At 46.1% G+C, this 18,808-nt stretch overlaps 1 protein-coding gene across 1 annotated transcript in view; it reads left to right on the top strand.

The window, feature by feature from the left end:
* The window catches only part of FBXO32 (F-box protein 32), a 34,510-nt gene that overhangs the window by 7,644 nt on the left and 8,058 nt on the right, over positions 1-18,808 (top strand). The window contains exons 4-6 of the mRNA XM_035011871.1: positions 953-1,045; positions 12,974-13,067; positions 13,912-14,096. Of these exons, the coding sequence (XP_034867762.1) occupies positions 953-1,045; positions 12,974-13,067; positions 13,912-14,096 (372 nt within the window). The remainder of the gene's footprint in view (positions 1-952; positions 1,046-12,973; positions 13,068-13,911; positions 14,097-18,808) is intronic.

Genomic DNA, 18,808 nt, shown 5'->3' with positions numbered 1-18,808 from the left:
TTAGGGCTACAGAGAGCGTGAGAAGCAAAAGTTGCTAGGTGGACTCCCCAGTCATTCAGTGAGACAGGTGTTTGGTGGTTAGCCCTTCTTTCCCCCTTCTTTTGTTCTGAGATCTCTTCAGACTCCAACTTTGTGAAGTTTTAGCCCCAGAAGGGCTAACCACTAAACACAGCAGCAGTTTTAGTGCCTGCGCAGGGGACAAGACACGGTAGTAAGTACATTTGCGTGGCACTTTATAAGACCCTTTTGTGTACATTTCTCTCTGCACAGGCATCTGCTCAGATACCTAGAATACAACACAGTATGGCAGAATGATAGAATTTCTGTCACTCTCAGGGACCTTGGTGAATTTGTACATCCTTGTGTGGTTTGAGGCCCTGCCGGGGGTTCAGGAACATACACGCGACCACCCAGATACTTGGAGCAGAGCTGGGACGGAGTCAGGGCTCTCTGCTCCCAGTTCCTTGTGTGTTCACAGGTAAAAGATCAAAACTTCTTTTTGCTTCCTCATGAAGCCTTAAAAATGCTTCTGATGATCACAATGAGAAAAGCACTAGAGATACGAGGTAGCACGCAGAGCTGACACCAGGAAATGTAATTCCCCTCCCAGGGGATGTTACAGTGACCAGCTATCATCCTGTCACCCATCAGACATCCAACTCCTGACCTTCCCTTGATAAGCAGCTACTTACGATTTTCCCATTCAGCTTTGTGCAAGGGCTCCAATGGTAGAAATCATGAGGAGGGGTGTTTAACACGTGAGTCATTGACTAAAGCAGCTCTTGGCTGCCCTGCCCATCGTTGTGGCTCACGGGGTTCCCAGAAAGAGCTGTTCATGGCAGGAAAGCCACAGATGGCCACAGGTCACCTGAGACAGGCATCTGGCTTGTCAGTAGAGTCCAGGGGGATTGTTCTGGAGAATGACCTCTGTGCCCCCTGTTTTCATGTTCAGCGCCATGGATACTGCACTTTGGGGGAAGCTTTCAACAGGCTGGACTTCTCAACTGCTATTCTGGATTCCAGAAGATTTAACTACGTCGTACGGGTAAGTCTCTGTAGGTTTCGAGTCTCGGTTGAATTGTCTTTTCAGGTTGTCTTGAGGTAGCTTCCTGCCCTCCCCCCAAAATAACTTCTTAGGACACTGGGAATTTTGAGGAAAGCAGAAAACAGACTTGTCAACTCCCCTCTCTCTAGACGTACTTCACGTCCTCACGTGGATCCCATTAGGATGTCCCTGACATTGGCTGTGACAGACAGCAGTGGCCATAATACTCCTGTGAGCCACTCCCAGCCCACAGATGAAGGGGAACACGCTGCAGGCAGCAAGGGCAGCAACATTAGTAAGAGCGAATTCATAGTAAGCAAGCCGGGAAAACACCATGGCTTGTTTTAAAAACCTTCTGTGCCTCGGGTTCTTCTCACTGTCCTCCTCCTTGTCCTGCCTCGGTGACCCCAAGGCAGTCGTGGTTTAGGCTACAAAACCAGATGAGTTCAGAGCACCCCAGGGCTTCTTGCCCACGACTCCCTTCCATCCCCATGGGATAACCTATTCGGTCTTTGGCCTCGCGTTCACTAAAACTTGAAACTACCTGTTTGGACCACTTGCTTTCCATTTGAAACCCTATATTGGGGGGGGGGGGGCGAGGATTTTTTTTAATAAGAGCTTTAGCGAAATATTCGTGATGAACGGAGTAAATGAGTCTAACCATGCCCCTCAAGTCCATGATTCTTTTTAATCGGTTTATTATTGTTTCCCCCACTCTTAGCTGTCTTGTGCCTTTCTGTCAGTGGTTCAACCGGGGAGGTCGTGGCTGTTTGGGTGTTGGTTGGTTGGGTTTTTATTTTCTTTCTCCCTGGTTGTTATGCTGCTCTGTGCCAGGTCACTGAGTCATATGATTGCACAGCTCAGCCAGAGCGATGACATCAAGCCCCCTTGAGGCCTGGATCATTCACCTGTCTTCTGGGCAGATGCAGGCCTGGCCGTCCCAACGGACCTGATACCCAGGCCTCCTTGGAGGTCAGAAGCTCTGAGCTGAGCGTGTGACCGCATGAGCAGATCTGTCCGCTCTCAGCTGAGCCCTTATTGCCATCCAAAAGGGATGAACATGAGAGAGCTTCTGGATGAGATGTTCGTGTCATTCAGTGTGACTCTGCCCCTCCGGGGGGATCACTGTGGCCCGAAGCCCAGCCCAGGCTGGGTAGAGAGAGGCCTGGCAGGAGCTGGAAACTCTGTTGCTAAGAATATGAATAGTTTCCATGTTCTAGGTGTCAGGGGAGGACACCCAGTGCTGATGTCTTCATTTTGCAAACGGATCAGCAAAACGGTCCGTTCTTAGATGGCTCTCCTTCCTACCTGTTTTTCCTTTCACAAGAAATAAAGCAAAGGGACAAGATCACAGTAGCCAAAATCTATTTCCGCGTAACTATGTGCACTCACCTTTATCCTTTCATTAACCCTATGGAGTGTGGGGACTTGGATGATCTGTTTAAACAAAGGGGGGTGTGGGCGCCTGGGTGGCTCAGTTGGTTAAGCGACTGCCTTCGGCTCAGGTCATGATCTTGGAGTCCCGGGATCGAGTCCCGCATCGGGCTCCCTGCTCGGCGGGGAGTCTGCTTCTCCCTCTGACCCTCCTCCCTCTCATGCTCTCTGTCTCTCATTCTCTCTCTCTCAAATAAATAAATAAAATCTTTAAAATAAATAAATAAATAAAATAAACAAAGGGGAGTGTACAGCAAGGTAAAACGACGTGCCCAAGATCACAAAGCTACATAAGCCACAAAATCGGAATCCAAAACCTGGTCCGTCTCAGAGTCCACACTCTTAACTGCTACAGGGAGTCCTCTGCAAACAGAGGATGGAAACGTACAATGGTCTGAGGTCAGGCGGTGTCTCCACTACTTTCAGGCTAGTTCAGCCTCGTTCAGCCTCCCTAAGACTCCGCTGCCCCTTCTATGAGGATTCACAACAATCTCACAGGGTAGCTGTCCACTCGGTAATGTGTTTTCTGTGGAGATACCCTGCAAACCAGAATCTGTTATTCAGGGTCAGCTACAATATTTATTATTACCTACTAACCAAAATTATTATTGATTCTCCCTAATATGCCTTTTCAGGCCAGTTGATAAATGTTTTTCTCCTTAAAAAAAAAAAGGAAATCTTGCACTTGATAAAGACCCAGCATAGAGAACTTGTATCTGATAGTATCTAATTGTAAACTGTGAGCACTTTTCCTTAAATAATCTTTAAGTCAGAGAAACTGCTCCATGCTTTCAGAGTTGTCAGGTTCAGCGGTAGTGGGAAAATGTTTCTATTTTGGAAAGAGCCATCTTTTTTTCCCCTTCACTGTTAGAGTCCTCTATAATTTGAGAAATAATGTTATTTTTATAAAGAGCTTAAAACATTTCAATGATAGGCACCGTGTTCTGAGGGTTTTCTACTAAGGAACTCTATGCACATCTCATATATACTTCTTATCCTAAAGCCAGCTTTGCAAAGTAGCTTGCCAATATGTCCTCCCCATCTTACTACTTCCACCTAATGGTTCTTAATACAGTGCTACAGTGATTCCTTAGTTCCAGTGAATGACTGAACCAGCTTTGAAAGCCTTAAAAAAAAAAAAAAAAAAGTTTTTTTAATTTCTTTAAAGCCAAGTACATTTTTAAAAAATGTGTTGTGTTCATGCTGGCTGTCATCTTCAGAAACAGACCATGCCGAGGGAATAAAAGAGATGGCTAACAGCGCTATCTCAAGATTTCATCATTTTTATCAGTAAGTATGAAAATTTTGTGGAATGTTTTGAATCAAAACTTTTGAATATAAACTGGAAAGGTTTTCATATGGCATTTGTACCTTATTTCGATAGGCTTCAGGTTCTACTCACTGCCTTCACCCCCTTCCCTATACACCCCCAATGGCTTAAATACAATTTTAACTGTGGGTTTTAAAGAGGATCTAAAATCTTTAGAGGCAACAACTTACCCATTTTATGAAAGGTCGTTTTAAAAATTGGTTTACATTGTGCCTCTGGGCCAACACGTTTTGGAAATCCCCCTGGGGAGCTGGTGAGGATTCTAGGGGCTGGGCTGGTGGTGGGCTTGGCACTTGGTCACCACGAGGAGGTGAGTGCTGATTAATGGAGCCAGGGCACAGAGAGGCCAGTGGGGAAAGTGGGTCTCCAGTAAACCGGGAGAGGGTTTTGGAGATCACACACCAACTCATGGCTCTCTGAAGTGAGCCTGCTAATGGCCCACTGGTTCTCATTTGAACTGGCTGCACATTAGAATAGCCAGCAAAGCTTGTTGGTCTACAGAAGCCCACCTCTAAAGCATCTGATTTAATTAGTTGAAGGTGGTGCCCACACCTTGCTACTTAAATTTGTCCTTCAGGTGATCCCTGTGTTTCCAAGTTTGAGAACCAGCTCAAAAAACTACTGGGAGCCCAAAAGCCATATTTTGCATGTGGCGTTTTTAAACAAGATACAGCGAGGCACACAGGCAGGAGAGGATCTTAATGCTTTAATGCCAGGATGTCCTCTGACCTGGTCTCCCAGCTCTAAGGGCTGTCGATTTCCCCCTCCAGACCAGCAAGGTCCTGGGGAACCTTGAGGGCCACTTCCTGACTGGAATGAACGGACCCATATGTGCTAGCAGATCAGAAAGGACAAGCAAAAGCTTGCAACCCCACTCTCTAGCCCTCTGCAGCAAAAAAGAACATCACAACCTAAACCCAGGCACATTCTTATTTTTTTCTGCATCACCACCCTAAGATCATTTGAATGTTTCCAGCAAGTTACTGCATTCCTACCACCCCTGAAAGTCTTTTCCAAAAACATGTTTTAGTTTAAGTTGACTGGCGGTTTGGCAAACAAAAGGCTGAAATATGGCACTGTGACTCAAATTCAAACCCAACGCCTTAAAATTAAGGGCGTGCTGTTGCCAACCCCCTGGTGGGTCATGATGTGCCTGAGAAGCCTGGCCCCTTCACTGGGTTCCTCTGCCGCAGTGACCTTGGATTAATTTGGCACTTCACAGACCCGGCGCCTTCCTCAGATGGAGGGTGGCCCCTGCCACCTGGGTCTTAAAGCCAGGGGTTCTTTTTTTCCATTGGGACAGAGAAGCTGGGATGGAGGGAAGGCGGCCAGTCACCCCAGAGGCAACAAATCAAAAGAACAGAGCCGTTGTGAGCCTATTTGAAAAGGACTCGCAGAAATGGTTGGGAATTGTGAGAATCCACTGCAGGGCATTAACAGTTGAGGGCACAGGGTGGGGTCCTTCAGTGACTGCGGATTAGGCTGCCAGTGATTTTTACAGGAGAAAGTCTGTGTCTCTTAGAATTCCTGGCTTTCAGTCCTAACAAGCACTCAGGCTTGCATTGCAGATCCTGCAATGTCTGGGGACCCACAGAAGTGGGGAGCTACCTGAAGAAGTAAGGGTGCCTGCAGAACCATGGAAATAATGGAATGCATGCAGAAGTAGGAGGGTGCTCACGCAAGTGGGGAGCACCTGAGAAAATGAGGGATGGCCAAGAGCCCAGAACAGTGGTGTCTTGGACCATGGACTCCTAAACAAACAATGTAAGCATGTACTCTCCATTTATGTGTGTTCATAAATTCATCTGTGAATCACCTACCTATAAAAGGTGCTAATAATGATATCTGCCCCATCATGTTGCTCAGAGAATTAAAACTGAATTTAAATGCTTTCCAACAGTGCCTGGTTACGTGGTAAGCACTCAATAAGAATCACTTACTGCCATTAATATCCTCATCTTTCGGGTCCTGATTACAGGCATTAGAAAACACACAAGTAGAAAGATGATAGAAATAACAGAGATTAAAGATGAAATGGAGAGATTGATGTTTTATGGTTTTTCTGCCTGCTTTCCTCTCCCATCCCACTTTGGAGACCTCAGGATCAAATTTTTTTCTTCAGGACTCAGAATCTAAACCTATCCCACCATGGGCCCAGAAATATATTTTATACAAAAATTCTGTCTAGTTTCTAGGTTAAGTCAGGTGCTTACTATGCAGGGGGTGGGGTATGATAAATTGGACAGGTGAGCTGACTTTTAAATACCAATCAGCAGACTTTTTTCCCATTCAAGGAGGTAAGTTCCTGAGAGCATCTGGCACTGTATTCTAAGTGCTTCGGTTGAGGGTAAAACAGAGGGGTTTTTTTTCCCAGTATCTGTAAGCTAGGATCGGAAAGCCCCTCAGGTCCACTGATGGAGGAGCTCCAATAGCAAGGAGTTGACAGCATCCTCCTGCTAGATCCCCAGAGATCACAGACTCCTTCGGGTGAATGCTTTCACATTCCTAAACGGGGGTTTCTCTATGCAACCCGTAACATTTCCCTAGTGTTGCCAAAGCCACTTGAGAATCAACAAACACCTGGCCCTTGCTTGTCAGGAGCTTCTGGGCTACTCTGGGGGACAAGGTTCAACCACTGAGATGGCAAATGGGGTTTTGGTCCTGTCTAGGAGAGTGGATGAAGGGGGTATTGGAGACAGCTTCTTGGAAGAGGTAGAACCTGAGATTGAAGAACCAGCCTCCTTCCCTGAAGGATGGCCAGGATCTGGTGAGGTAGAGAGGCGAGTCACAGGCTTTGCAGGGATGAGTGGCAGAAGCAGAAATCCGGACGTGGGAAAGAACGGGAGTGGAGGGGAATGCAGGTGGGCCAGGGACCAAGGGCAATGTGACATCCAGCCTCATGGAATCCTAGGGTAGAGGTGACGAGTGCTGGAGTAGACGGGAACCTCAGTTTAAGCAGGAGTATTGAGGCAAACAGAACTGTTCCAATTGATGCAACAGGGAGCAGGGCACCGTTACATGTTCAAAAATATGTAGGACGGATAGAAGACAGGCGAGTTTCTCTCCGATGAGAATACAATTAATTTGTATAAACTTGGCCCTCCTTCTTAGGATTTTAACGCCCTCCGTTAGAGAGATGTTTCCCTTGCAAATAATATTTACCCAATCTTGACATGCCTGAAGATTATTAATGTTGCTGAAATGTTCCCTCTTCCAACCTGTCCGTGTTCAAGCTCAAAGTCAGGACAAAACTTTCCAGGTTTTTAATCTGTGTTCTCCCCTGAATAAATAAGGGTCTTGAAAGTCCATGGCACTCGGTACGAGCAGAGGCACTGCCTGACGTGACCAAGGGCTTCCTGCAGAAGACAACAGCTTCCTAGAGACCCCCAGCTTGGCGACTGAGCACGTGAAAAATGGCAGGCTTCTTGCAGCTGCTTTTCTGCCTTTGATAACCCGGAGGCTCATTTCTCCATCAAGACCTGTAACTCAAACTTCAGGGCCCACTGTCCTAACAGATGGAAGAATTTAGAGATAAATTATGTTCCTAACCACGTTCAATGCAAGCTAGAGTATGCTTTGAGCACCAGCCTATGGGTAACCTCCGTGTGGTTTTGTCTCAAGCGGGCAGGGCAGCTACTGCGTCCGTGGATGCTTCTGAAGCCCTAATTTTAGTGTCCCTCTAGATCTCAGCCGCTTGCCTCCCTGGCAGGTGTCTGTCATATGTGTGCACTGTAAGTGATTTAACTGCTGAAACATCAGCGTGGGACCAGACCCCGTCTGACTCCCAGCCTGACAGTCCACAGACCAGTTGCCATTGACCGCGATGGTGTCATCTGACCATTATGAGCCGCCTCCTCTATAGAGGAGGGACTTGGGTATACTCGTGCCCAGGTCCCTTGCAGCTACAACACGCATGGATTCTAAAAGACAGATGTATTAGAAAACAAATAGCGGTCACCCGCCTACCATGTTGCCAGGCCGGGGGTGGAGTGAGAGGGAAGGAAACAAGCCTTGCTGTCTTGAGGTTCGGATCCCAATTAGACCGTCCTCAAATGAGGACACAAGATCATTGCAGAGATAGGTCAGTGGCACGATGAGACCGGACGGTTCCCGTAGAGGAGGGTCTGAGCAGGTGACCTCCGCACTGAGGCCTGAAGGGTGGGTTGGAGCCAGCTCGGGGAGACGGGGAGACGTGACAGGGGCAGAGGCTGGGGGGTGGGCCTGACCTGGCCCCGTGCAGGAAACCCAGGACGGGCTGTGCGGCTAGAGCAGAATGAGTCGGGGAAGCGCAGTGCAAAGTGACGCTGGAGATGGGGCATAGGCCAGATCAGGGAGGACCGTGCCCCGGCCACAGAAAGGAGTTTAGATTCTTCTCAAAGTGCAAAGGGAAGCCGCTTGAAGGTTTCAAGCAGAGCAGTGACCCGAGCTCTTGTGTTTTGTAAAGTATGAATGCTCTGATGAACTGAAGGGGAGAGAAGAGAAGACACCTGCTCTTTCTGCAGCGAAGTGAGAGAGAAGGGAAATCTCCCTTCTGCCCAGTCGTGGTCCACACACCACTTCAAACTGTGGTGGTATCCACTCTGAGGTTTGCTATGCGATATTGCTTGCAACTCGATTTTTCTCCTACTCAACGTTTCCAAAACCAGCATGAGCCAAAGCTGAAGGGCAGGATGCGGTTTCCACATGCGGTGACCACCATCCCTTCCTCTGGCAGCCCAGAGCCATTCCTGTGACTGTACACCTAGTCACCGCAAATCGTGCCGGATACCCAGACTGCCCAGGCGGCAGTGATGCCGTGGAATTCGGGGGCAGCCTGAGAGCCCTCCTGCTCCTCGTCCTCCTCCTCTTGACCCTCCCACTCCCCCTTAAACACGGCTGCAAATTCCTGGCACCTGGGCTCAAATCTGCCCAGCAGAAAAGAAACAGCTATTTCCCAACAAGACATTTTCCTCTGCTCTCTTGTGGCTGGGGGCAAAGAATCCAGTTGGCTAAGTCCTCTTGGTAAATAAATGGCTAGCTAGGGTCCTGCTCCCCTAGGCACACAGCTCTCTTAACACAGAAGTAAAAGGAATCAATTCTGTGCTCTTTACCACTAGTTCCACATAATACTGCCTACCCGTTCAGGGCCTGCCGAGTTCTGCTGACGTGGAAAGTAGACCTAAATGGTTTACCAAAAGCAACTGCCCCATCCCGATCGTGTTATTAACACTTTCTGGGGATTATTTCTCCCTTCCTGGTTAAAGCTGATCACCTGTCACAATGTCATATTAATAGAGAATTTCTAGACTCTGTCTTCTAGAACATAGCAAATATTGCTACTAGTTTTAAAGTTTGGCCCTAGGTATAAATTTAATTGACCCTGAAAAGCTGAAGTCCTTAAGTGATCAAAATACATGTTCTCTATTAAGACACAAATGGGCACAAGTCTTGGCTCTACCACTTACTATTGCTGCTGTGACTTGAGGTACTTGACTTAATTTCGTTGAGCCACACTGTCCTCTTTTATCAAATGGAGAACCCAACTCATCGGCTCACCGTGGAAGACTAAGCAAGATCAGATCGTGCATGTGAAGTGCTTAGTGCAGTCACTGGTATGTAGTAACCCCCCATATTGTTAGCCAAATAAGACCTCGCAGTAGATGCAGCTATGTAAGACATAAAATGTATCAACATTAACTCTCATCAACAGACAGGGGGCTATTAAATGGATCACAAACATAATAAAAATGACAGAAAGGAATATTAAAATTTGGAACCAGTTAAGTATTTGATTGACAATGAATAAAATTGAAATACAGGGATTCTAAAGATCTTTAAGCCAGCTCTACTTTAGTAATTCACTATCCCCTCCCTAGCAGTAATATTACCTAGTAACAGTCTCTGTATTATGATAAAAACTAATGATAATAATTTGAGTATATTCTTTGTACCAGACACTGTTGTGAATGCTTTATGAACACAGTCAATCTTCATTGCAGCTCTGAAGTGGATACTATTCACATTTTACAGATGGCGAAACTGAAGCAGGAAGTTTGGTTCTGAAACCCTCTTAAACTCTACACACACACACACACATAAATTTTATGATATATCTATGATATATGTTACATTTATATATATCAGAGATATAGATCAGAAGTTGGTAAACTAGGGCCCAAGGACCAAGTCTGGCCCCCCACCTGTTTTTGTAAATAAAGTTTTATTGGAACACAGCCACATCTACTCATTTACATATTGTCTAAGGCTGCTTTTGTACAACGACTGCTGAGTTAAGTAGTTGAGTAGTTGTGACAAAGAGCATATGGCCCACAAAGCCCAAAATATTTACTATCTGGCCCTTCACAGAAAGTTTGCTAAATCTTGATATCAGCTGTAAACTTCACTAAAAGATTGGGGTCTGGAAGAGGATGAAATAATATCTTGTAATAATAATGCCTTGTATTGTATTTAGAGTGGCTTTTCACATATTTATCTCTTTAATTCTCCTAACAACCCTGTGAAGTAGGTAGTCTTTGTATTTCCATTTTAGAAATGAAGAACCTGGGGTTTTGAGAGGTTAGCAGACTTACACCACAGACTAGACCATAAACTCCATGAGTCTAGGCATCGTGCGTCTTTATTGTCATATCCACGTCACCTACCACAATGCTAGGGCAGTGTGGGCACTCAGAAAATACTTGCCAATGGAAGAGAGTGGTAAAGGTCACCCGGCTAAAGAAGCTGGGTCTCCTATTCCCTAGGGTTTTTTCTCCTGACCCCACAACTTCCTGGCAGTGGAAGGAGGGACTTTCTCTTGAGATAGGGCTGAACATAGGGTGCTTGACATGTCCTTCTGCTGTCAACTGAGAAACTTTGGCTGCTGCATTCCTCCTCCTGCTTAGTCAAACACCATCTCAGTCAGACCAAAGGGCTTTTTGTTTTCCCTCTAATGCATAGTCATAGCCTGGAGAGTTTTCCTCTCCTTGTGATTGGTGCCTTTTTAGACAAGATTAACACTGACGCCTTCAAGAGATGGTAGTCACATGGAATCTGGGTTTTGGATGGATTTCAGGCAGAACGCTGCCCGCCCTCCCCCCACCCCATGATGAGTCACAGTGCACAGCCAACTGCCCTTCCGAGAGGGACTCAAGGCTTTTGTTTTCTTTCATCTTGCTTCATGCTGGTCATGTGAGGCGCAGGGTATTAATAGACCATCAGGTTGGCCTTCTGAATCTGGTTGTTGTTGGTCAGGGAGATAAACGAAAGGTCTGGCCAGTCCCCGCCATTTGTCACTCCTCTCTTGACTGTCACATGCTGGTTGGTGACAGAGCTGAACCAGACAAGCAGAGGTCATCCAGTGTGGTCACCGCCCACCCATGGATGTAGCGTCTACAGATGAACAGACTTCTTGCCTCTTTCTGTGGGCACTAGGTCAGCTCCTGACTTCCAACGCTGGATCACCAGTACTAATCTTAACAAACCAGCCTCAGCCTTTCTTCACCTCCTTCTCCCTGCGTGTGTGAGAGATACATAAGCCAGGCAGGGAGAGGTTTCGGAGTGTTTTATTTGTTTTTGTTTTTTTGGTGGGTTTTGTTTTGTTTTGTTTTGTTTTGTTTTTACTTAGAGTAAAATTTTACTTAGGGTAAAATTATGTTCAGGAAATTAAAAGTCTGTATGTGGTTTGACAGGCTCCTAAGGGGCTCCAGGAGGACAGAAGTTTTAAACAAATGCCTTGGAATTGCTTAGGGCTTTGATCCAAGAGTTTCAGTTCTCCTCTGCAGCCCAATGTTTGGAATGTCACTTTGCTAGTTCTCTCAGCCTTGATTCCAGTGCCCGAGCACAGTGTCACACTCGGTGTTTACTGACCTGAAGTGATGTTGGGCCGGGGCGTGGCCAGCAGATGAAACTCCCTTGAAAAGTTTCCTAGGGGCAGAAATTCAAGCTCTAATGTAAAGGAGGGGTCTTGGTTCTAAGTCTTAGCATAGCTAGTTTTAGTTGGGGGCCTGCTAGGCTCTGGTAAAATTATTTTCACTTTACATCAACCTCTTTTGTTTAGTGACTTTGTGAAAGCATGGAGTGTATTGGGGAGGTCTCTGCTGAGTCCTCCCACTACTTGAAGTTGGTGAGACTTAGTCTCTTGAGCCTCACTTTGTCCATCTACTGAGTGGGTTGATCTACCTGATCTCTAAGATGCCCTTCCAGTCTTAAGTTTCATTTTTCAACAGTAGAATTTTTAATAGATTTTTTTTTTTAATATTGCCACATCTGTAAAGAATTTTGCTACCAAAGAAAAAGCAGACTAAGGATGCACCAACTTAAATTATTACCTTTCTTTCTTCTTGTTTGGCAATAAATGGGGTAGTGGGATTAGGACACATGCCTTCAACAAACCAACCAACCAACCAACAAACCAACCAGCCTTGATTTTCCATGTGATCAGTGCCAGGCACTGTGCCTTATGGACGGGCATTCCCTCATTCAAAGCTCTCAACAGTCTTGGGGACTCTGAGTTTTATTAGTACAGATGAAGAAATGGGGGCACCAAGAAATTTGGTAACTTGCCCATAGTCACAGAGGATCCTAGTCTCTAAGTAGAAATATGTATATATACTATACAACCCTGTATTCCTCTCTCCCTGTGATTGGCCTCTTTCTACGGGAAGATTAAGTGCAATGGGAGATTCTAATTAACAGACATTTTTACCGAACACTGCATGAGCAGGAGATTTCTGGATAAGACTTGCCCCTTCCTTGGAAAGTACTCATCTTGCTGACCATGAGCTATAATGTGCCTTGAGAACAGTTGGTACCAGTGGGGAAGAAGTTCAAGTAGGGGTAGAAAGATTCCTGCTGGGAGTGACTGTGTAGAACTCAAACATTTGCAGGTCGTAGGCAACTTTGTTCCCTTCAGAGTCCCTCGGCTTCACTTGCTGAAGTAGGACAAGCAGAATGAATTCACCCTGGCTGAAGCCAAACTCTTTATATTCAAAAGAAAAAAAGCAATTAAATATTCAGCCTGATTCCTGGGTTTTGAATTACCCCCATTTGTCTTCCACTGTGAGCCCGCCTGCCTTCTGTCTCTCCCCGTTGGTCCGTATCTCCACATCATGTGACTCAAAAGCGAAGATTAGAGGAGAAAAATGTCTCTGTGTTCTAAGCCTGGCAACTTCTATTTTTACCCACAGCTGTTGGAACTGATAGCAAAGTCACAGCTCACGTCCCTGAGTGGCATCGCCCAAAAGAACTTCATGAACATTTTGGAAAAAGTGGTACTGAAAGGTGAGCTTTACCCCCCACCCCGCCCCACCTCTCTCCCCTTTTTATAGAGATGGGGATGGACAGATGGATTTTCCAATAGAGCAGACACGTCATGAGACATGGATGGACATGAATAACTCCAGATGCGTTTCAGGGGTGCCAAATGCCAGTTCAGAAAGGAGTGTGCCACTCATGTTCAGAACGGAGGGGAGAGACCGTCACCCTCCCATCCTTTTATCAAGAGCATCCATTTGCCCTGCTACACACCTCTCACACTTCTCAGTGTGGTCACATGTCCCAAGCTTGGCTACCAAGCCTCTGGATTCCAAATTCCTAGAAAATTGAGCTATGTACAAGGCAGAATAGATTCACAGACTATTTGATCTAAAAGGAACTTTAGGTCTTTGGCTCATCTGAGTCCTTGTGCACGCAGGGAAACTGAGGCCCCTAAGGAAGAGTAGTTTATCCATAATCCCACAAAGACTCAGGCAGACAGGATCACAACTCATGTTCCTAACTACTGACCACCTACACAGGACATCACTGCTGGGCCAAAGAAACTGCCTTCAGGTCGAGTGAGCCAATTGGTGCTGGTGAAACAATGAAGAGAGAAAGAGTCTTTGCCAGAAACTAGGGAGAAGAGAACAAAGAGGGACCTAGATAATGGAAACTCTCCCCAGTCACCTCAAGTGTAGAAGCTTGGTCAGGTGTCGAATAAATAAGAGCGAGAAAGAAAACCACATCCCCAGAGGCAGTTACCCACATGACAGGAGCAGAATGAAGAAGAAGAAGAAAGGCCCGAGTACAAAATATACCGTGTCCCTGTATCATAACTGCTCATGCTTTTTCTCTCCCTCACTTCAAGTCCTCGAAGACCAGCAGAACATCAGGCTAATCAGGGAACTGCTGCAGACTCTCTACACGTCCTTATGCACACTGGTGCAAAGAGTCGGCAAGTCAGTGCTGGTCGGGAACATCAACATGTGGGTGTACCGAATGGAGACGATTCTACACTGGCAACAGCAGCTGAACAATATCCAAATTACCAGGGTAAGCAGGAACGCCCCGGCCTCCTCCTAGCAGTAAAGACTTTGTTTGGTGCCTCCACCGAGAGGCCGGGCGGCCTCCCCAGGCCTTTTTAAATCTTCTCTGGTGGTCAAAGAGCCTGGACTGTCCTGATCTGGATGCTCTCTCCTGGGCGCTGAGAGTGGGCTGGAAATTCCCAATAAAGAGGGGGTGGGAAAAAAGTTGGCACAACGGGATCAAAGTATGTGAATTGCAACATGATAGGAAAACCGGAAGCTTGGATTTGGGGGTGGGGGGGTGAGGGGAGTTCTCTCGTCTTTCCCATTTCCTCCTGAAGAACGTGTCCTTTACAGCTGTAGGAATGCTTCCTTGAATACAACAGAGCTCTGATGGCAGTGGCTTGGAAAGTTGGCACCAACCTCTGCAAAGTCTAGTTCCAGTGATTAATCATTATGACAAGTAAGGCTTTGGTTAGAGACCGCGAACATCCACGCAGGGAAAGAAGAGAGCGAGTCTCACTCAAAGTGGAAAAAAACCCAAAGAGGCCCTGTATTAGAGCTACACTTCTGTTGGTAGTGTCTTTTGACTTTTTGAACCTAACTTGGCCCTCAGCTCTTGTCCTTTTAATAGTGAGCAGGAGGACTGAGGCACACAAAAAATGTGAGAAAGACACTGCTGTAATCTCCTAAGGCTCGCTAATGGACAGGCACACTTAGACGGCTCACGTAGCGCTCGCCTCGCTTATCACTGACTGCGCTGTTCTAAGTGGTTCCGGGACCCAAGCTGATAAAGTTTGGGTCTGCCCCATCTCTTGAGAAGGTAACATGAAGAAGCCTCTTTGACCTTTTTTAAATACTTATTTTACTATATGAAGTTTTCAAAATGTAGCATCCTTGACTTGGCTGTTAATAACCTCTCTGTGCCTCTTAGTTTTTTTAACTCAGAAACAAAGGGAATAATGAGAAGCTTCAGAATTATGTGACTTCCTTAGAATCACTTTGGCTACAACTCACACACACACACACACAGCACAAGCCCAGAAAAGCTATCTCAGTTGTTTAAGAGCGTGTATTCTGAACATTTACCGAGTTTATTCTAATAATTTACCCCATTCTCTTAAGTGTAGACATAGTTTGACGACGTGAATTTGAGACCCAGATTCCCAGCTTATCTCTCACAGAAAACCCACTTAGACCCTCTACCTGATTTCTGGTATTCTGTGTAGCCTGGACGTAACACTTTCTTTTTTTGGTCCAAGCCCAGGAGAGAAGTATCCAGCCAGTGATCTAAATGAGCACGTCCCATTTGTCCCAAGGGTCTCTTTCCTCCAGCAACTTTGGAACACTATTTAGGTGATCACACTTGGCCAGATCTTGCCTCTGCTGCCTGCATCCCAGGAGCCTCCCTGGCCACAGCCGCTCACGTACTTTGCACGCCCATGGGCTTGCTTACCTAGAACCCCCCCTTAACTGATCCACAAACACACCAGGGAGGAAGTAGCCCCTGTAGCTGCTATAACCCTTCAGAGACAGGAGTGGAGACCAGAGAAGCCAGCAGCTTAGGCCAGGACCCAGGACTCCTTATTCCTCACATGGCAGAGCTTTCTTAACATCAGTGGTTTCCAAACTTCTTTTCAATCCAGCTTTCTTCCAACTATGTATTCAGTGATCCAGGTTTTTGCAAACCCTTTACATCCAATGCAGTCCCGTGCAGGACAGATCAAACACTAAAGTTCATCTCACCCTCCCCTTTGCTCCTGGCACTCCAGCCAGGCCAAGCTCTTCTCTGCCCCATGCCAAGCTTGGCCCTGCCTCCCCGGGCCATCCAGTCCACTGGAAACGCTCTCATCTCGCCTTCCTCAGAGGAGTGTTGCCATCTGAAATGATCTCCAACGTGATACCACTTCCCTATCTCCATCCACTGGCTTATGAGCGCCACGAAGAAAGACTACCATCTTGCTCTCTGCTCTGTTCCCTCCGCCTTGCACAGAGCAGAAGGCAGTCAATAAATTTTAGATGCATGAATGAATGATGAATGAAGGGTAGTAATGCCTATCTCCTAGCCCCGGTGTAAGATTTAATAAGCTAACATATAGAAAGTGCTTGGGACAGTGCCTGGCACATAGTAAGTCTTTAAATGTGTCAGCTCTTACTATTACGAAGGGCTCGCTCTGCGGCAGACACTATTCTAAGTCTTTCACATGTACATTAACTCATCCAGTGAATAACTATGAGTAGGGGTCTTTATAATAGCTGATTTCCACAGGGCGCTATGCTAAGTACTTCTATGCATCATCTCGTCCACTCTGCCCAGCAACACTGTAAGATATGCTTTTACTCATTTTACAAATGAGAAAAATCAGGCTGAGTAGTTAAGAATCGTGTGGCTGGGGGCACCTGCATGGCTCAGTCAGTTGAGCGTCCAACTCTTAGTTTCAGCTCAGGTCGTGATCTCAGGGTCGTGGGATCGAGCCCCGCATCGGGCTGCACGCTCAGCAGAGTCTGCTTGAGATTCGCTCTCTTCCTCTCCCTCTGCCCCTCCCCGCTGGGCTCACTCACTCTCTCTAAAATAAATAAATCTTTAAAAAAAAAAAAAAGGGATAGTGTGGCTGGTGCCTCGATGCAGGTAAGATGCAGGGGACTGAACCCAGGCCTGTCTGCAGAGGCGGCCCTTCTCCCCACTGCATTCTGCTCCCTGCTGCCCTCCTTCCCAGCCTTCCTTGCCCTGAGCCACATTATTTTGAGAGCAGTGATGGGAACCCATGGAGCCCTAAAGAGCTTGTCACACAAATGCCCAACTCTGCAGAGGAAAGAAAGATCGAGAAAGAGAGAGAAAAACAGGACTTAATTACTTCAGTCTGGACTATATTTCGGCAGCACATATACTAAAGCCTACTTTTTAACAGTTTGGACTAAAGAGAAGTATGTTATTCCACAAAAATGTTAAGGTGACATTTACAGTAATTGCTTTCTATTTGCCAAAGTTCTCGCAGTATCTTCCCGGCATATAATCTTGTTTTCCTTCAAAATTTCATATCTAATTTTACGGAGCCAATTTTTATTGGCAAAAATAATTAATAGAATAAAGAATGAAGGGGGAAAAACGAAGAGAACTGGTTCGGAGAGGGAGAAGTCAAATAGAATCACTGTGGGTAAGGCAGTGTTTGGGGTAAGGCTGTGTTTGAAGCAGAGAGAGGGCAGGGTAGCCATAGAAGGATTATAGCCAAATGCTTGATTGACTTATTGTTCTTTTATATGTTTATATTCCAAAAGAAGGCGGCATGCAAGCAGTTAACCATTTATCAGGAGTAAGGGCTCAGCATGGGGTCTGGGCAAGGATTTTGGAAAAGTTCAGGTTTGAAAATTTGAGCGTGAACTCTGCCAAGTGGACTTTAATAGGAGTTCATGTAATAATTGGCCTGGGAGTTTTAACCAAAAAAGTAGATGCTTTGAAGTGCTGGAAACAAAAAGAAAATTTCATGGCAGTTTTATTAGCTCATATGATCAGCAGCAGATGATAAACGACAAATAAGTGTAGAGCCTTCAGCGGTCCAGCAAAAGTCCTGAATTTTGCAAACAATTGAAAATTCAGCCCAGCAGCCTGAACAATTTAAACTGTCAAGTCATAGACACTTCTGATGAGTTAAGAATCAGCTGAAGCTGATTCAAATCTGAGATTGTTAGAGCTGGAAGGGACCCTGAGAGTCTTCTAAGCTAATTCACTTTGGACATGGGAAAACTGAGACCCAGAGTTCCAAGGGCACCTGGGATCCAGATCTGCTGCTTGTCCATCCCGTGTTCCTCCCATGCCACCTCCCATTCTTCTCCATAGTCCGGCTTCCCAAGGCCCCATGCCTCTTCCCACCTTCCCTCTATACACTTGTCCTGCTCTGCAGGGGACACAGGTGGGGATTGGTGAAACCATGCATCTCCCCCTGGAATCCTGTGCGTGTAGGCTCTGATGTGCCTTGTACAGAGTAGTTCCCTAAAAATGTGAGGATACCCATTGACAGGATTATTTTCCCCTGAGCTAAGGAAGGGCTTCTTCATTCTATATTTTTTCCTGTGACCCCCAGAGGTGACAGAGCACCAAGCTAAAAATGGCAGTAGTCCAAAATCAAGAGCTCACCCAGGTCTAGCATGAGAAGAACAAAGAACCCCAGTCTCAGGTGATTTGTGCTCACTTCTTACCCTAATAGCAGCATCAGTTGCTGTTGAGGACCTCTCAGTAAATACTAGTGAGGGCCTCCTCTGCACAGATGGTTCCCAGAGCACTCTGTGCTTACTTCCTGGATAGCACTTAACATATTGTTCTATAATTATTTGCTTATGTTTCTGAGTCTCTTGCGAGCCTAATGAACCCGTTCCAGCCCCAGTGCCAGGACTTAGTAGGCCCTCAAAAGAGGTTGTTTGTGCTGGGCTCGTCTGCAAGGGATATGAAATTAGACCCCACCTTCAAGGATCTAGGTGTAGGTGGGATAACATGAGCCCATCAAAATTTAAATAATAAATATAAAATTAAACAATTAAATACAAGTTGAGGGTTATAGCAGAAACAGCTCCTGATTAACTGTCAACGTATTATCCACAAATAATTTTTTTTAAATATTCCATGGAGCCCTAGGTTTGAATAGAGATGTTCTAATGGGTGGGGGCACTTAACGCCAAAAGTTTCTGGACCAGCCATTCCTAAAGGACACACATGCGGGTGCAAACACACACAAATATACACAACAA

This window comes from Mirounga leonina, unplaced genomic scaffold, assembly GCF_011800145.1.
Source record: "Mirounga leonina isolate KUSES-001 unplaced genomic scaffold, KU_Mleo_1.0 Mir_165, whole genome shotgun sequence".
Taxonomy (NCBI): Eukaryota; Metazoa; Chordata; class Mammalia; order Carnivora; family Phocidae; genus Mirounga; species Mirounga leonina.
Note: the sequence above shows the minus strand (reverse complement) of the source record. Positions and strands in the feature narration are given on the sequence as shown.